We start from the raw sequence: 20,954 nt of genomic DNA, 5'->3' as shown, positions 1-20,954 counted from the left end.
AGGAACGAAGCATCACCTTTTTTCTGAAATAAAATGATCTGAAATATCAATCAAGATCATTTTGGTTCCAGACTCTCCCATCATCCCATCCATCCCTGCTACCTAGTGAAAGGTGAGTTTGATGAATCACCATCATTAAAGCACTCAATGCACTGGCAGCCCGCCCCCCCCCCGCCCCCCCCCCCCCCCCAAAACACCTGCCAATTTGTTGAATATGCAGCAATCACTAATGATGTCTCTCTGCAGTTCAAAGGGATCACAGGCTCCTCTGGTGGGATTAAGTCAACAGACGTTGGAGCCCTGAGAAACTAAAATACAACTGGAGGGCAGAGTTATCTTTTTATAGAGCCTTCACGATTATCTTATAGTAACGGTCCCCAGGGCTCGGCAGTAATCCTTTTTATAATCAGGTGGCAACACAAAGGCGGTGACAACTTTCGGTCACCCGTAAGAGAATAAAAACAGTGACTGATAATGAAGAACCTCAGCACCTAGCAACTCTGAGATTTAAAGGACAGCGAGAAGGGGCAAAATGCATTGAAAGGGAAATGTCAGGTATTCACAACCATACTGTAAAGTAACTGCCTAAACCGCATACACCTGTGTTGCACTTTTGAATAAATGTGACTGATTATTGTGTTATGCAAATCACTGGTGGGTATCATGTAATATATACAAGAAGCATCTCTCTGCTGCAAGTTAGTTTTATTCAGTTATTCTAACTGACTTTAGAGGGCTGATGGTAAGCAGGCAGGTGCTTATGTATGTTAAAAAATATATTCTATGTTGTCTTTGTTGACTATTGAAAGCAGTGGAAGATGAGAATATTGTTATAGGATTTTCAAAATCTGCAACAGCAGCAGGACCATTGTTACACAATGTCTCCACTCCATGTGTTAGTGTTAGTGACCCAAATTCACATCAAGATATGAACCTCTGACACAATTTCAAACAGTCAGTTTGAAAAATAGCTCTCTCTCTCTCTCTCTCTCTCTCTCTCTCTCTCTCTCTCTCTCTCTCTCTCTCTCTCTCTCTCTCTCTCTCTCTCTCTCTCTCTCTCTCTCTCTCTCTCTCTCTCTCTCTCTCTCTCTCTCTCTCTCTCTCTCTCTCTCTCTGTCTCTCTCTCTCGCTCGCTCGCTCACTTTCTCTCTCTTAACAAGAAAAAATGTCTGGATCATTTTAGTATAACTTGTTTGTTTTTTGTTTTTTTTACAACACAGTGGTTTGTCTTTCCTGGAAAATGAAAATTAATCTTTGAATGCAATATTTATTTAAGGCCAAGTATCGTCCCAGAAGTATTCGTAGCTTATAGAGAAGAGCGGTACATTTTATAATTTGATATCCACATATTTACTTATTCTATCAAGCGCTCTGTTAACAGGCTTCCTGTGAGGTGTTCACTATCAAATGCTAATGCTACAGTTTGTTTGTCAGTATATTAAACACATTTTTTTTCTGATCCTAGTTCGTGTAACTTGTTAGTATAAACATGGTCCGAAAGAACTGAGACAGACAGTAGCAGGAAGAACATTTGATCATCAGCACCTCACAAGAAGCTAAATTATTATTGCAGCAAAAAAATATACTAAATATAGATATACACAACTTACATTACAAGAAATGCTAACCAGTTAGAAATGTACAGATATATACATTTACAAGGTAGAAAATAATATATTCCCACGGGTGGTTAAAACAATGTTATTAACTCTGTAACCTTTACATTGGGTGCGTTAAAAGCTGAAACAGTTTATCCCCGAAAATGCATTCTTGTAAAGAAACTTGACCTTTAAAACACACATGCCAAAGAACTTCAGCCAGATCTCATTGGTTAAAACAGCTGGTCAACCTCGTCAGCTGAAATCCTGATAATATGAAACCCTCATAACAATTCAATGAGAAGGTCAGCCTTAATCATTGTGAGTGGGTTAGACCAATTGAGAAAACACACTGCAAACACAATTTTTCAGAGAAGTTTTGGGTATATCTCTCCATTCTGGGGTTGGTCCAGGGCCCTAATTAACAGACTATTGCAGGTTACTATTTTTCAAGTACAGCTATTCTAATTGTATTTATACAAATGATTAAACCCGACTTGGACCTTAGCACTGCGCTCATTGAAATGGCCCATCACACACGACGAACAGACAGGAGCCAAGGCATAACACTATCTGACTAATGAGATACAGACTGTCCATTGAGGGATATTAGTGTTATGCATGGCAGCAACATGTTTACTGACTGTCACATGATATTCATTTACATAAATAGTAAAGCTCTGATAAAGCTGGACATTATGCATGGCCATAAGCACCCCAACATTTTGCACATTCCAATAATTTTTTCAACAGTGTGCATTTTAGTGAGACAGAAGTTCTGACACTGTTCTTAAAGAACACCCCACATTTACTGTACTTCATCCAAAATGGGTCTGTCACAATATTTTGACAGATAAGGTAATTTTATATATATATTTTTTCATATTTCATAAAACATTTTAAAAATCAATCTACAAAAGTAAAATAAAAAATAAAGCGGTTGAAAAGATTTGACTAGAAATCCAATCAATGGGCCTTAATCGTTTCTATACACTGAGAAAGCAGTGCTATTTTTTGTAATCTAATATATAAACAGAACGAAAGTCCAAACGTGGTGGTGCTTCCGACCAAAATACAGTTGCTGCACATTTCAGCCAATACCATTTAAAGCAGTTTCTGTCCTTTTAAATCTGCAACGCTCAACAAACACAATCCGTTTTGCACGGTATATCATTCTTTGGTGCCTGTTTATTACATTCTTTCATTGTTCATCCTTCTATGTATTGTTTATCAGAAAGCAGACATCACGGTTTACATTAACCACATTCAAATATGGCCTGTTTTTCAGTGCAGACCTTGTAAGCATGTATTTTTTAAAAGCCTCTCTACCTTCCCAAATCCAGATCTGACTGGTGAATGGCCGAGAATAATTGAGAACATTTTATCTCCTGCAGTTTTGGAGAACTCCTTTGTGATGACGGACAAACACAGATGATTGTTCCATTGACTATTCAAGGGACTGGCTATATTTCTAACTATAGTTGCCATTGGCAGAACAAGTATGAACATTGATAATCTGTAGTTTGTCTTCATATAATGCCCATGCTACAAGCTACTGGTCATGGACAAAGTTCACATGGACACAAGACCAGACAGAGATGACCATGGCTGTATCTATAAAAATGTGAGTGGCTTAAAAACAGGAGCTTGCTGATCGTTAATGCAGTGGCTGTATGATTTAGTCTCCCCGGATCCAATTAAAGGACTGATTTGTCTGGTAACACTTTTAATTACGGTTAGTGCTTAATTAGATATATACAAATGATGTATTGCTCATTAGTAATGCGTTAGCGAAATACGCTTGCCAGCTGTGCCATTTGTTTGTGTTTGCCCTTACTTTCCACGCACTAGAAACACCACTGGAAATTCTGTATGATTCATTTCTGTGTTATTGCTTATAACTACTGACCACACAATATTAAGATGCAATTAACACAAACCTGTGGAAGGTTATGTGCAGATTGAAAACTTAACTGACCTTTCTTAATGCATTATTAATGGGTAATAAAGATCTATTCAGTTGTGATCACCGATTCTTCTTATGCGGCACATGATCTTAAATGTTAGAAATTTTCATTGTGTCCATCTGTTTGAATTGCTTTTTCAACACGTGTCCAGAGTTCTTCTTACTATTATTATTATTATTATTATTATTATTATTATTATTATTATTATTATTATTATTATTATTATTATTATTGTTATTATTATCTTAAGCAGCCCTTAGTGAATGTTCATGCAGTTGAGTCCACCAGTGGTGTGGGATGACTTCAGTTCCTCATAAATGAGTTCTAGTTCTGTATATAAATGCAACGCTTCGGGTGTGTTTAGATGTAAATCCATGCATCTGCATGCGTATTACAGCAGCTGATGTTCACTGATCATGATTCCATGCATCCAAAGGCACCGGCTTCTTTCCAGACAAACTGGGTGTGGGGCAACAAGGGGGGGGGGACAGCGACAGCAACAGCCAAAGCAAGGCAGCACTGGCAGGCATCTGCCACACAGCCCACGGCTGCCCATTGGAGTGGGTGTTTGTTTTTGCTGTTCTTGGGGTTGTTGTTCAGTACAGTTGTTTGTAAAGAGGAGAAGTCTGGTTGCTGGCGTGGCTGTTGCTTTCTTCTCAACGCTCCTATTTCATCCCGCTCCGCAGCACCTGATTGGCTGCAATCAGCATGACGCTGATGATGAACGCGATGGCAAAGGCTCCGATCAGGCTCTTCCTCACACAGGTCTGCTTGATCTGTTGCGTGGGGCTGGCTGTCAGTGTAAGAGAGAGGGATGCATTAGTCACAAAGTACTGCTGGTGGCTGTCAGATATGACGATAATCAATCAAACGTCTTGACAGTGGTGGGCACACTTCTGCCACACAGCAAATGTAATATGAATATCAATGGGCAAATCTAAGGGCGACAAACAAAAGGTTTTAAAAAAAACACATAAAATTACTGTCGATATCCACGGGGCATTCATCAGGGTTTTCTATGTGTCCCTCCTCTTCCGTCATGATGATGTTCTCGATGTCTTTCATGGATAAGTGATCGCAGAAGGTGTCGTAAAGCAGTCTTTTCAGCTCCTCCACTGTTAGTTTCTGCATGTCGCACTGCACAAGAGAGAGGTGGGACAGGCAGACACTGTTTTAGGGTTTCAGTCTGAAAGTGGTGCGGTTCAGATCCACTCAGTCAGCTCTCTCCATCATCTAAATTATTAAGTAGAAACACCCGACTTGCCACCAGTCTGCTGCCAGGGCAGTTCATACAATAACCACTGTGGGTTGTCTTATGGCCAGTATATTGGTAATCATGAGAAATGCATAATGGTTGCTTTCCTTCTTCATGATGACAATGGATACTCGCTGCAATACATAGATGTTGATTATTGGTTACCTTCCAGAACACAGTGTCAAAGTCAGTCCCATGAAACCTGTCAGGCATTCCTGCTGAAGACAGCTTGGGTCCCAGCAGGGTCACAAACTCATCAAAATCAACCTGCCCATCCCCTGCAGAACAGCACAAGAAAGCAGAGTGTTTATTGAAGCCAGATCATGCACAAAGGGGTGCATTCACTTGATCTAAACAGTGGCATAACTCAATACTGCCATTGCTTTAATCACTCAAATAAGGGCACTTTGTGACAAAATATAACAAACCATCGATAACAATCTTTTTAGTATTTTTTTAAAAGTGGTTTCTAATTTTTAGATGAAAAAAACAGTGCTGATATTTAGATCCGCTAATATTTGGATTGCATAATCCCCATTGACTGTTTAAAGAAAAAAAAAACTTCTCAAAAGGATTACTGATGGTCTCTCCAACAGGCCACGGGAGGTCAGCCCCTTACCGTCCATGTCCAGTCTCTGGATAATGACCTCCAGCTCCACCTCGTTGGGCATGTATCCCAGGGACCGCATGGCCATGCCCAGCTCCTGCTTGGAGATGAATCCATTCCCATCCCGATCAAACACCTTAAACGCCTGCCGGATCTCTGTAGGAAACAACTAGATTAAAGATACAAATAATGGTAAAACATGCATTGTTCGGACTTCAGCAATGATAAGTCTGGACCTGTTTACATAGATAAAATAATACCAGCCCACGGAGAGGCACAAACTCTTATTTCCTTGACCTCTTCTCCTATGGTCTTGGTCTGTGTCCTTTGATGTATGCTTAATATCATCTGCATTTTCTGAATATGTATAAATTCCATTCAAAGCCTTATAAGTAATCATCTCAGCAGATGCTACAATAGAAAACGATAGAGAACACACTTAGTAGGATCTTAATATTAAGATGGTATTTATCTCTCCAACTCAAAATGCCATTTCAGTGTTTCCCCTAAAATAACATGTGACACTTGGACCTTTTTAACCATATTGGAAAAAGTCCAAAACTTGAAACGGTTAATACAAAAATGTAATTAAAATGGCATTTGAAGCTGAGCAGCTGTTTAAAATTGCAGTATAAAGAGCAAATTAGAGACTGCAGTGAAATACATCCCCAGCCATTTAAAGTACTCCTTGAGCCTTGAGCCCGAGACATGCACTTGAAATAACAATAATCATAATGCTAAGTCTAAAATGCAGAGCCTCTTCAAACTTCAAATGGAAAAAATAATGGATTTGAAACGCTTATTACAAGCTATCGAGTGCTAGTGATTGCTCTGGCTTGATCATCATCATTCTTGTATAAATATGTACGGTGCCAGTTTGGGGTTTTCTGTTTTACTTATTGCAAGCCCTTTTTTTTATCGAGTTATACTAGTTTTACATACTTGAATTCAAAGTGAAACCTGCATAAAATAAAATTCCATTCCCTATACATCTAACCTGGGGAGAGAAAAAAAAACTGAATTTATTCAATTGGTCTTAAGACCATGTCTGGAGTTATTGTGTAAAGATGTTTTTAATTAAGGCAACTTAGCTGCCAATGTATTTTTCAAGTGGTTTTCGTGAGTGTTATGAATACTGTAGCTCGGTGCAGTTCAAATTAAACAGTATCATTTATTTACTGGGGTGATAAAACACACATGCCTCCATGCACCCTATTAAAAGCCAGAAGGAACAGTAGACCATGTGTGCCCATAAGTTGAGTGATGATGTATTTCGATGCCCACAATCGCTTCCTAGTTTTAGGTAATGGGTACTGCAGAGGAAGGTCTCATTCTTTCTTTATTTTGATAGTGCTCAGCAATCACTGTATGTATTTTTTTGATATATAAAAAGAATACTTGCATTCCTATTTACATGATTTCATTAATAACATTGTTGCTAATGTTTTTTGCCACGTTGTTGAACGTTGCACGTCTTTAAATGTAAAACAAAAATCCATTTGAAAATATCTGCTGTTTTTCTTTTTCACTTTAGGAATGTCTATGTATCTTTCTGTCTGTCTAGATTTTTAAATGCATGAGCTTAATTCTATCATGGCGCCACAAAATGTGTGCAAGCAACAATTCTGAAATGATCTGTGTATGTGCACAAATCAGGTACTTAACATGCACATAAATATAGACCCTGGAAAAAAATAAGGGCACAAGTTTAGCTGATGACTCAAGTAGAATTCTGCTCAAGTCAAACGACCCATCTGTGCAACAGTTTCATAATAGCTAATGCAATACATCTCTCCTACTCACACTCATTGCTAGAAAAAAACATTTTGCTTCCAAACCAGATAAACAATGAATATAAATTTAGAAATACGGTTTTGATCTGCCAGAGGATCTGTGGAACAACTAAATCAGAATTGACCAGAGAGACAGTGTTAGCCATACTTCTTAAAGTTTATTTCATCTTTGAAAGTAAGTGGTTAAAAGGACAAACAGGAAAAAAAACAAATAGTAAGAGCTGTGATATTAATGTGCAATATCTCTGCATTTTCTATAGAAATTAAACATATTCCCAATGCATTGCAAAAAAATAATCTACGCATTCATCCAGACATAAAGCAGCACTAGTTACAGACTTCTCTCTAAAACACAGTGCTGATAAACACTGACTTGTGTGCTTTATCTGACCAGCATAGGCCTTCCTCATTCACTTCTTTTTCAATCTCCCCATGGAGCTCTATTGCAGACGTGCCAGACACATAACAATAGGAACTTGTACGGTCTGCAAGCCTTGAAGCACGGCTCTCCAGCCCTGCATTCATTCACACCCAAATCCACAAAACCGGCAATAAATCACACTGAAGCTACAAAACACAAACAGATCCAGACTGAAGATGGAATTCAGTCAATCAACTGCACAATATTCTCACGACACAATTTATACTTAAGTCCAGATAGATGGGACTTAGTTGCTTTATTGCTTTATTCATTTGCTCCTGCATCGCTCGGCCCTTTTTTCTTACTTACACTTATATTCGATCAGCATCATTTGCTGTGATAATAAGAAAGAGTGGCATTGCAGGATGGAAAGGTAATTCAATATTGCAAGCGTGTTCTCCTGAAGTGTAGGAATGCATGTATAATGTGACCATGGCACTGTTGAATGTAATGTTGTTCGTTCAGTCTGCTCTCTATGCGTCTTGTTTGCATTACCAGGAGTGTCTCTTCCAGGCAAAGATCATGATTTTATAATAATAATAATAATAATAATAATAATAATAATAATAATAATAATAATAATAATCCTGAATCTTTATTATTATTATTATTATTATTATTATTATTATTATTATTATTATTATTATTATTATTAGTGATTAATCCAAGGGGCTTCTGAGGACCTTTTTATCTCATACTTCTACTTTCATTAATAACTATAAAACACATCATTAATTATCATTAATCTTGGGTAACATTAGGTAGTCCAAGATCTTTATCATTGGTCAATCCACGAGTAATGTTAATAGTACAAGAGCAATTAAAATATTGTGACAATAATTTAAAGAATAAGTTACACCCTATTGTACACAATTGAATTCATTAGGCTGTTACTAAATTGAGAAATTCTAATGGCATCTATAAAGTACTGGAGTACAACAGCTGGAGTATCACAATGCTATGACCCAATTGGAAATGCAGTACTGGTATGATACTGCATCAGAACTGAGATTCCAGCTGCCACTGAGATTCACTTGAAATCGGTTTGAACTCAGGCTCTGTCACTTCTATCAGCAGCAGATCGAGATCAAATCCATTTTGTTTGTCAGCCCCAGTTAGGATTGCAGGCTGCACGACAGTGTCCCTGCAAAGATTTAAGGGTTATAAAATCAAACTGGGTAAGCGCTGGCACAGTGCAGACTGTTGAATTAGGAACGGGCTCTAACTGACAACAATGGGTTCAACACTGCCACGTCATTCTGTGGGTAAGAAGTAACAACCTTTAAAATGCAATGCTTTCTTTTCCAGATGATATAGTGACAGCCTAGTATAGGGCTCTGAAATGTGGTAATGTTTGAGTTATGGGGAGCTCGCTGATAGATAAACTATTAAACTTACTGCTACACAGCAGCTGCGTCCTTGTGTGTGTGGCTCAGCCTGGGATCGAATGCAATGCCGCACACAGCACCCTTTTTCTGCTCAGCTGTCTTGAACTTTTTGATTTGATATTTTTTGTACAGTAACTAACTTTTTAATTATTATTATTATTATTATTATTATTATTATTATTATTATTATTATTATTATTATTATTATTATTGTTTTGCAGTGATTTTTTAAAAATGTATAAACAGTAATACCATAAAAGCCTCAGGAGGAATTATGCTAGTATTGTCCCATTTGATTACAATGTACAAAATACTATTGTATTGATGTGGTGAAGAGTTTAAAATTCACAAGTTGAATATATATATATATATATATATATATATATATATATATATATATATATATATATATTACTAGAGGTTTACTAGGTATAATTCAAACCCACTGAAAACATTTCACATTTAAAAGCCTTAAAGTGTCTGCACACAAAAAGCTATTTAAAATGTAAATTCTATGTTCACACAAAGACTAGCTACTTCAAATACGATGCTTTTTAACCCAAACTGATGGAAGGGGCTTGTATTGATGCATTTCCAGTGTACAATACCTCTTAATTGAATGTTACGCTTTTTAATCCACTGAGCCCTGTCCTCGGTAATCCTTCAAAGAGAGAACTTCATAGGGAGAGTTGTACCTTCGGGAGATTGTAACAGGTTATCAGCTCAACCGCCCCACTGTGTAAGAACTTCACACAGCCACATGCTGCAATATCCATCAAGACAGGCAGTGTGCTTCACATGTGTTTATCCATGATGGGTATCACATGCAAGGCAGTCTGGAAGACGGCTTGAACTGCAGGACCGGATAGAGATTGAATGTTGGAATTGATATTCAGTAATGACTCTCTTAAAAAATGAAAAGGTGATCATTCTGTTTGAAATCAGGAGATAAAAGAACGACCTGAATATTCTATGTGTTGCTCAGGCATCATGAGCAGCATATGGATACAAACCCTCTCTGGATTCATCACACCTTCAGTCAGTGACTCAGAGAGCATTCAGTACTTCAGCATATTGCTGTTGCCTTTTAACTAAATTGAAGGTTTGCCTAATAGTACACAACTGACGACAAGCACCCCTGTAGGATGAAAAGTATTTAAGAGCACAGTGGGGATTACAGTTTTGGTCATGGCCCATCTACAAAGTAAATGTATCCTGTCAAAATGCAAACTGGGTTATCCTTTAACAAACTAAATGGATTTCCCTTAATAGCACATTACTCTGTTCATTTGAACACATGACTTATTCCTCTTCTTCTCTTAGAAATATACTGAGTGGGATCTCGGACTGGGAAATAAAAGGATTGTAGCTGTGTACCTGTCAGACATGAAAGCAAGTCTTACAATTTCCACAGTGTCTCAGTGAATCTGCATCGCCCTGCATCACCCCTGAAACGCTTGTATTTCATTACTGTAGTTACAGGCCCTAGATACCATTTCCTTACCATTTCCTAATTCAGTCAAATCTATTCACAAAAAGTTTATTTTTCAAAGACTGTTATAAATTAAACCTTTCAAGACTTTAATCATTTCATGCATTGCAACCTCATATGGGGACAGATAAAAAAAAAACTCTTCTAGTCTTTATATGAGGACATATGGAAGACGCAAACATATGATGACCTCATATGAGGTAGGAGATAGTGTGCTATCTTTGTTGCATGATGACCTCATAGGATGAAATGTGTGCCCCATATAAAGCAATGAAAAAAAAACTGATTTAAAAAAATAAATTATTTATTTCTTAGCAGACGCCCTTATCCATATGTATATATGTATATGTGTGTGTGTGTGTGTCCAAAGTTATTTTCAATAATTCATGCATGAAAGGGTTGAGAAGCCTATTGCCAAAGTTATTTAAATAACAAAATCATTTTTCATTAAAGCTTTCATGATTTAGGATTGTTGTCTAGACTGTGTGAATGTTGACTAGGGATTTAAATCACCATGTCTTCAGCATGATGCAGCCAAGAGTGTCTAAGACAGCCTTGCTTATCAAAGCAAGCACGGCCCGCTCGGCATTCACCGCAAAGAGGCTTACATGCTGCCTTGGCTGAAACACTAGCAGCTTGATGTAATGTATTGCGTAGAAAGGATTCCAAGTGTTGGCAGCACTGTTTTATAGCATATTTTTCAGATGCAACATTATAGCGCCTTATCATACCAAAGCATCCTAAAAGCACTTCATTGATAGATAGAAAACATGTCTGAACCAAAGCTATCCAACAGAAGACTAAATATGTCTTTATTTTGGGCGTATCCCTGAAGTGAATTCCATAAAGGGGGTTCATAGTGACTAAAAGAGCTGTTTAGTAAAGAGATAAACAGGGTGTGTGTTGCAGCTTGGGCAGTAGCATCCACACTTCAATAACCTGTCTGGTTTGTGCTCATCGCTGCCAAAACCTGGTCTGTGATCTCTGGTGACGACCTCTGTGTTGGGCATTATCACTGGATTCTAGATCAAAGCATCTAACAGGAGCAATGAGGCAGCGGTACTGCTACTTTCCATCATCAATTTGTTTTGAGCTGCTATTATAAGTTCCTCCAGTTGCTGAGTTGCACACCCTTGGCTTTGAAGGTGCTAATTGAAAATCACGGTCTAAATATCTCATTAAAGTTGCACTTCTTTTGGATGATAAAATATTTCTGTCTTACGGCCCACCAAGCTCTGTTAGACTGCAGTTTGAGAGGACCATTCCCACAATGAGAATTACTATCCCTGTACAGTGCATCGATGCTCAGAATACATTAACAACTGCCTTTCTTGAAACTTAGATTTGTCTTACTTTTAAGGCTGACTGTAGTCCTTAATCAAATGTAATGCTATTATCTGTTATTTGCTATTTTCTATCATTTGTTACAAATTGCCCACACACACATACACACATGAAATATATATATGGTCAAACTATGCACACAAACACACACACTGCTGTTGGTGGGATTGAATAGGAAAAGTGCATCCCTCCTAGTCACACAGTGACATGTTCAAACCATTACCACGCTGCCTCCTGTTCATTTCCAGAGTCACTGAGTTGTTACACAGGTAGCATTTGCTAAAGATTTTACCACAGTGAATACATTCTGCCCAATAGCTTCCATGTGTATCCATATACTGCTGGAAGACAGAGTGGCTAAATTATTCTCTGCTATGCTATAGCAAAGGATCAGGGGAATACACTAGTGCCCTCTATAAATACCATACAGAGTGGCTGCTTGCATTGCCTCTAATGTGTTATAGAAATGGCCATGGGATTATACCAATTTGCTGCAACACTGAAAGAAAACTTTTCCCAGTGTGTTTTGCTCTTTGACACACATTAAAACAGACTGCAGGAGTCTTAGTTTCTTCACCTGAATCTATCTGAGCCACGAAACAGGGGACCTTAAGAAAAATCCATTTTGATTTTTAAGTATTGTGTGATAACAACAAGCACACAGTTGTGGTTCATCCTGGGTGAATAATTCCATAGAAGTAAAGGTGTCGCTCCCCCGAGTGATAGGAGACTACAGAAACCCTGCAGTGTTTACAAGAAACACATTGCTTTACCTTTCTCTGTATCCCCTATTGCAAAAATTTTGCAACCTTGTTTTGATATTTTTATTCACACATTATGGGTCATTTTACAACTTTTACTCTTTGTGTTTCTAAGGAGAAAGACATTTCTCTTATAAGCATCATAGCGTACCCAGATCATGCTCCCTCCTGCAACAAGGAAGTGCACTGATTGAACAGCTTGTATTGTGGGGACTAGCGTTGTTGCAGGAGGGAGCACAATCTGGATACACTATAACACTCAGAGAAGAGAAATTCTTTCAACTGTTCAAAGCTGTCAAGTAAAAGTAAACATTTTTTTTGTTGATTTAGGTGTGAAAATGAAATCTCAAAATAAACAGGAATATGTTGAAATATGTCTCTGTGATACAGACAGGACAGAATACAGCAAGGCAAGGTTTCTTGTAAATACCGCAGGGTAATCTGTCACACTTTAAGTAAAGATCATCTCCTGAATACCAATAGAAATGTGTCCGCACTTGCTTTTCAAATCTAGATCTCAGATGATCAGGGTGCTTGGGGACCCTCTGGTTCTAATTGATGTACAGTGTGCCCAAGCACTTGTGTATTATTTTCCAGGTTTTACAGTCACCAGAGACCGGGAGATATATATAGAGAGAGACAGACAGACAGACAGACAGACAGACAGAGACCCCTCAACCCTACTGCTATAACATGCAGATGGTCTACTTTGTGCCCCTTGCTGGGAATGCTAAGAGGTGTATTACAGTTTTAAATGGCTTAATGTTTATTCTCTCTTGTCATGTGTTTTGTTCTGTACTGGTATGTACACTGTCATAGATGTGTAATGAATAACACAGAAGGTGGACTCAACAAGCCACATTGTATGTACTGTACAAGCTGTGATATGTCTTCTCTATATCATGGGGATTTTATTTAGCGAGACTAAAAGTCTCATCAGTAAGCAGAACGTTTCCATTTAGGTCTGACACTGAACCAGTGTTTAATCCAAGGGCCCCTGAGTGCATGCTAATTTCAAGATCATTAACTGGTAAACCTCCACGCTGTCTCCCTCGTTATTTCATCATCGGCATATCAACTTAGATTTGGTGCAAGAAATCTGACTTGCTTCATAAAAACAGATACACTGTGAGACACAGTAGTCTCTGATGCGGTCTGAAATACCTAAGTCACACACAAAGCTGCTGCAGAGACAGAACGTAAAAAAGCTGTGCTTATTGATGATCTTATCACCGTTATGCACCTGGGAGCCCCACAATCTGGAACCAGCATGGCCATTATGGTTTCGAAATGGCTTTTAATGCTGCGTTGTTCAAGCTTTAAGCCAGTCTAATGCACTGACTTTTTAGATACCCCAATGAAACTAGCTGCTCTGGGTTTGTACTCAGGATTATCCATATCTGGAAATTGTTAGATAATGATAATCCTTCGGAGCTACGCAGATGCACTGCATGGGCTGGATGGAAATAAAAAGGTACATTAAGCAGAAGCCCCATTGCAGGAATTCAAGCAGAACAGCCACTTCCTACCCAAACACATTGGCGAGCTTGAAGTGTCCTGCATAGTGTCACAGGCATGTCATTTATCAATACCCTTCTCGCCTCTGGGCACTATCAGGTCCTATAGCCAGAGGCAGGGAATCAAAGACTGGGTATTGCAGTATAGCAAGCTGGTGGCACAGACAGCAGGGATTCTCATCTCACTGAAAAAGGGGTGACACTTGAATCAGGCACTATGAAGCATACATAATACCTTCAGGAAACTGTTATTCTGTCTGTGCATATTCCTTTACATTGCTTTAAGTATTCAGAACATGCTGTCATGTGTTCTTTATGTTATGAAAAGCATAGAGAAGACAGCTTATTTCCAAAAAGAAGGGGCAAGTGATTAAAAAAAATGGGCTATCAATTCCAAAAAGTGTCAATTTCAAATAAAGTGCTACAGAAAATGTGCTTTTTTTGCATAATCTACATAAAACAAAGTGCCCACGGTTAGCGAGTCGGTGTTTTTTTTTTTTTTGTTTTTTTTTTTTGTGTGAATAAAATAATTTATTTTTAAATTAGGTGTTGGTGCTTACAAATTTTAAATTATACAACGATTGTTGCCCCTCTGTCGTCCAATGACAGAGAACAGAAATACTGGTGTAACAAAAGACGCGCCATTTTCCTTCAGCGCTAACATCAGACCTGTTGATCAACTGTATCTTGTGTCACACGATGGAGTGTAAGGGTTGTGGTCATAATGAATTGAAATCAAACTGCAGAATTACATAGCACACCCATATCATAACTGTGCGTGACTATGTTAGGAGGCAGTGAGTGTTCGTTATGTTTTTTACAATGCCAGGGCTCTCTAGTGTATAAGGTGCTGTCCAGGGTACTGAAATGTGGATGGAACCGCTGTTTGTGGAACTGTACTGTACTCTCATTCCTGTGGCGCTCCACAGAAAAACAACAAATAAAACTTTGTATAGGGTTTTACTGTCAGGTACATTTTGAGTTTTTTTTTTTTTTTCAAACTATTTCAATGTGAGCTTCTAAATCGCCGATAATTATTTTTGAAAGGTTTAAAATTATCCCTTGCATAGATGGACTTCTCCCCAATGAAAACAATAGTAATACATGTGTTAATCATAGAAAAGCGGAACCTAGTTTAGAGAGAAATATCTGATTTGGTTAAAAAAAACATACACACACACAATGCAGCCTGCCTGTTAAATATATGTGGACTAACAGGGTGCATGCATGGTTTTATCCGTGGAATACCCATTTATTTCAAGACACGTACTCAAAGTAGCTGTCCAGTTCTTCATGGTCGAGCGATTGTATTCCACAGATTGCAGGGCTTAAGAGAAGCTTGCGTTATATCATGCATCTGAAGTCGATATTACAGCTCGAATTATTATTATTATTATTATTATTATTATTATTATTATTATTATTATTATTATTATTATTATTATTTATACTGCAGACGCCTTCATTCCTAGAATCATGAATCTCTTTTGAGTGTCTGTGGGTTTAGTCAGTTATACCACAGTGCTCCTAATATAACAATAAAACACTCTTAATGCGTTAGTGAAAATGACCGTGGCACCTGCAATTCTCTGGCATTTGGTTTTTGCATGTCACTTTTACATTTTAATCATCCTTATTGTATCCCCACTTTGCATATGATGGTTTGACGATGGAGATGAAAATAAAACTACCGCACACTTACCTTCTAATTCATCCTCGGGGATATTCACAGGGGTCTTGTACGTGAGTATGTCTGGGATGGTACAGATCCCTCTGTACATTAAATTGGAGGTCACTGGATGGAAAGGCATTTTGGCGATCCAAAACCAACACCTGTGTCGAGATCTTCATATAGCAATCTATAGTAATCTGGTGGTAGGTCCCTTGAGCTTCGATTCACTTGTTGAAAAGGTGACGGAACGCTGAGCCCTCATAAAGCCATGAGTTAATGTCTTATTGCTGCTTTTGTAGAGAAAACAATCACAGTAATTGATCGTTGTGCTTAGTATTGGGAAATGATTACTCACTCCTATAACATATCCACCTTCCACCTGCATCTAAGTAAAGCCAAAGTCTGTGAAATCCCCGTAATAATTGCCAATAACCGAATCTAAAACTTTATGACAAATTCCCCTAACCGTAATTTTTATCAGTGATGTGTAATCTCTGGTCGTGAATACTGTAAAAACTTCAACCTAAGCTTATAAAAATGAATCATGCATACAAACGACCAGCAAATTTAGATTCCCGATTTGTATCTGAAACTATTTCACCATCTTGAGTATAACGCACGTTCAGTTAATGACGAAGGACCCATTACATCTAAACCTGGCTACAGGATTTATCAATAAGCCCGTACAACACACACACACACACACAGACACACACACACACACACACACACACACACACACACACACACACAGACAAATAACGGGACTTTCTGTGAAACTAAGCTCGACTCTAGCACCTGAAACTGGTATCGTATTGAAGCATCTTTTTTGTTTGTTTGTTTGTTTGTTTAATTCAAAACACGAACTTTAAATCAAATCAAATTGTTCGAATCCGAAACAGAGCCCGTGATACCTGTAAGGGAATTAGTCTGAATTAATCTTCTAACTTTCTCCCTGACCACAAAGCATTTTTTTTTTTTTCTTTAGCCAGTTTCCAATTGATCAGAGTGATTCAGTTCAGCACAAAGCCGTGCTTGCCATTACTCGTTGAGAGAACGTTGTTTTCTTTGTATTGTGACGCCTCTTTCTTTTCACTCCAGGTGAAGTGAAGCCGTTGCTTCTCTGTGGCTTCTTTCAAGCTCTCTGGTTGAGCTCTCGTTTCTGTTCCGCTGCTCGCCTGCTCGCTCGCTTTCTGCTGTGACACACGTGGTCTCCTCCCTACTATATATTCAGGGAAAACTGGAAGAATGGAAATAAAAATAAATATGTACTCTATCTACATCAGTACAGTATATCTATACAGAATTCTAGCTGTGTTGAATGCGAAATAGTTGCACTGTGACCTGTTCTGAAACCAGCAGTACCACCATTCTGCTTCTATTATTATTATTATTATCTGTCCGTACACTGCATTGTAATATAAACATTTTAAAAGTAGGGTTGGGGCTGGGGGGGGGGGGGGGGGGGGGGGGGGGGGCTCATGCTTTGCACACAAAATTCATACTCATACTAATGCTATTTGCACATTTGATATGTAATTTGTCTCAATTAATTATGTTATGTCATGTCCCGTATCTAATATATATTAGATAGATAGATAGATAGATAGATAGATAGATAGATAGATAGATAGATAGATAGATAGATAGATAGATGGTAGAAATGTGTTTGACATACAGCACTTCACAAGGGCTGGTGGTTCCCCTGTTGGTGCTCCACTCAAGGAAGCGCCGCTTTCACTGTGCCATATGTCTTGTAGCTTGTTTTTGATGCACGTACCGCTACACTTATTATATTACTAAAATCTGTTTCACTTTTTACTTGCCGGTATGTATTGAAAGCGAAGCTGATCACCTCCAGTTACAGTGCATACATTAAAATACAAACATGTATTGTGTTTAAAATGGCAGACAAAGGCATTACACGAAGATTACGCCCCTTACTAAAACATGACTGGTGCATTACGACGGCGTATTAAGTTTGCTTAAATTGCTAAGTTTGGGTGTAAGAAAAGAAAACACTTTGGTGACGTCTTATCTCCGGTTTCTAAACACTCTTGGAAAGACGCGGCAGGTATTCGCTGTTGCCCATTGCTGGTTTTGCTGACAGCTTGCTTCGCCTTTGCGAAGTCTCTCCCTTGAGCTTGCAGAAAATTGCATATCAATGCTGCACCTGGGTCTCGAGCCAAAGCAGACAGGTATGAGACGTGAGAGTCTGCGGAATCCACGAGAAGCTGCTGCAAACTGTAGACAGAAGCCACTTGCAGACAGGGCGTGGTGGCACGCCACAACCCGCAATCAGATACCACGACAAAACTTTGCAATATGCATTTTTAAGATCCATTCCAGCACCACAATTACAGGGTGCAGATGTACAGTCAGAGAGAAGGGTGTTTTAAAAAACGCATGCAAGAATAACAAAGCATGCATCTGTACCAGTGCCTTTCATCATGAATAATCCCATAGCACGTCACAATAAAACGATAACAGTAAGAATAGAACACGGCGGTTCGGTCAAAATCTTTTGTTTCATATTGAATTGCATTTAAACAGCCTTTTTGGATATTAGTGTTAGCGCACATGACTGGGCAGGCTTACCCATGTGCCTGCATGGCCACACACAGAACGCTAACTCATGTATAGATTGCTTCTGATTTTAACAAGCATATCTTTTATTCACCTCTGAATTGTTTTCCATGTTGCCCTTATCCTGCAGGGTGGAAATAAAAAGAGGCTCTCAATCAATTTCACCCCTGATGGGAGGCTGGGACTAAAGAGACGCTCTCCTCCATTCAGGCACTTTAGAGGGGAGAAATCGGCAGGTGGCCCAAGAAGGTCATGGCACTATATATAGTCGAAATTTTCAACCAGCATTCATCCCGACTCTGCAGCAGTTCGATCCCTTGTGTATAGGGTTCTCCGCTTCTTTCATGCTAATACACAGGGGATGGGGGGATGGGGGGGATGGGGGGGATGGGGGGGATGGGGGGGGGGGGGCGATATTAACATTTTCCAGAGTTCCATTAAATTTGGCAACTGCCCTTCCTTTAGAGTTGATTAACTCTTCATTTAGAGCAGAGAGGGAGAGAGAGAGAGAGAGAGAGAGAGAGAGAGAGAGAGAGAGAGAGAGAGAGATTGTCTGGCTACTTGGGCTCTATTTGCCCTGATCACAGCCTTGATGCAATATCGTAGACTCCACAAGGTCACTGTCATGCTGCTCAAACCATTCCATATATATATATATATATATATATATATATATATATATATATATATATATATATATATATATATATATATATATATAGGCAATTGATTTTAAAGCCGGTTAGGATACAGACTATTGATAACCTCCTGGCTCTAACTGCTAAACTGAAAGCACCCAGTCGCATACATTTTTTGCTTGCAAGTTCCCAGCGCTGCTCCAGGGTTCACTTTCACTGCAGTCTTGCAGATGATCTGATTCGTCAGGTGTCAGGTCCTCAATGTTGTCCATCAGTGATTTGATGACAGCCAGACTCGCCTGGTTAAAAAAGCTTCACTTTTGACAGCAGCCCTTAGGAGCTACATAAGGCCTGCCAGTGAATGCCAGATCAATATCTGAGTCTCTTCCTGAGGTAAGTTTTTATGAAACATTTTCATCCAGATAACCTCAAATAGTACAGTGAATAGGATACCATTTCCCTTATCTAGTCAACATGTAATACGTACCATTTAAATATGTGTAGTGCCTCTGTATGACAAGCATAGCATTCTCCACAATGAATATGATATAAAGTTATTTCAGTTCAGAATTGGCACAAAAATGGAACAATTTAAAGCAAATGGAAGCACAAACTAGAAGGAAAATACATTTGAAACAATACAATGGACACAATGCCCAGCAACACTGTTTAAAAAAATTATAATAAAAAACAACGTTACATTATAAATGAGACCGGATTAGATGGAAGTCATAACAATAACAATAACAAATATACCATTTAATTTAATGCTATTCATTTAAGTAGTGGGGTGGATATCGCTTCCACCCAAAACGGCCACATTGCACCTCATTGCTGATCACCAGGATTTTTACAAAAACAGCAATGAGTTTTTAATAGGCATGTCAAGCCCTGGGGAGTCCTAAGTGTGGTTGCTGATGACAGCTTGTCAACTTATAGTCTGTGGTTTTTGGACTGTGGCCAGTATTACTGTATTATGAACATGTTAAAGTCACTCTGTGAATAAATCTTTTTTCTTTTTACTAAGTGTATTACTGTGTCGTTGTATAATCTAGTGCTGCTCGCCACCTGGGACTGAGCTTCAGATTTACATTTTTTTGTGTGTTTAATTCTTATCGCTCCTCAGTAGAGCCCTGTGTTGTGCTGCCTGCCTGTCTGTGTGTATGCTAATAACCGTTTGAAGTGCTTGCTGAGTTATTTAGGGATGCCCGTTGGTACACTGCTCTGCCACGGAGGAGGCGAAATGTCTGAATGTGGAGCAGAAACCTCAAAAAGGACTCCAAGTGCATAAACAAACAAAGCCAGCTCCTGGGAGCCTGGAGCTTGTTATTATGCATCACAAGAATGTAATACAGTTTAGAAGCTTCCCTTTGAAAATACCGGGGGTCTTTTTTTAATGAATTCCCACGTATTTTAATGCAGTAATCATTATACATTTTTAAACAAAAACTGAAAGTTGTTAGGGTGTGTATCATTAACATGTAACTAAACCACAGCAAATGGTTAATTGCATTTGAATTAAATATGGAATCATGACACTCTAAATAAAGCGTTACCGATCAGGATAAGTTACATGGTGAAGAGTATACCTGTAAAGTGTAGCCTACATGCTTTTCCCTTTGAACCAAGGCTGTGTTGTGCTTCACGAATAAGGATCATCAACAAATGCTTGCCAGTAGCCCTAAGGATGTTAATTAAGGGTTGGATAATTTGAGCTGATCGCAAACCAGACTTAATTTTCTCTGGTTCACAGACAGGTTCTTCTTCACGACAGGTGCTGTTTAATAAATGAACTTGTGCAATCAGGTTAGCAGCTGTTATTAAATATTTACGAGCGGAAGAATGGGAAATGTAAGTTGAATAATGGCTGTGGAACTCTAGCATGCTTCTCACGTGTTTCCTGGGAGAGTGAAAG

The 20,954-nt window shown here is 38.7% G+C and overlaps 1 protein-coding gene across 1 annotated transcript; it reads right to left on the bottom strand.

Annotated features, from left to right (window-relative positions):
• Window positions 1-1,019: 1,019 nt before the first annotated feature.
• Window positions 1,020-17,004, bottom strand: LOC117427896 (calcium-binding protein 7). The gene is made up of 5 exons (XM_058994339.1): window positions 15,846-17,004; window positions 5,440-5,583; window positions 4,986-5,098; window positions 4,549-4,702; window positions 1,020-4,358 (listed from the first exon to the last, which is right to left on the bottom strand). The coding sequence occupies exons 1-5, from the start codon at window positions 15,952-15,954 to the stop codon at window positions 4,231-4,233; spliced, it is 648 nt and encodes a 215-aa protein (XP_058850322.1). The 5' UTR covers window positions 15,955-17,004; the 3' UTR covers window positions 1,020-4,230.
• Window positions 17,005-20,954: the final 3,950 nt, after the last annotated feature.

This window comes from Acipenser ruthenus, chromosome 21, assembly GCF_902713425.1.
Source record: "Acipenser ruthenus chromosome 21, fAciRut3.2 maternal haplotype, whole genome shotgun sequence".
Lineage (NCBI taxonomy): Eukaryota > Metazoa > Chordata > Actinopteri > Acipenseriformes > Acipenseridae > Acipenser > Acipenser ruthenus.
This window is presented reverse-complemented; position numbering and strand designations above follow the sequence as displayed.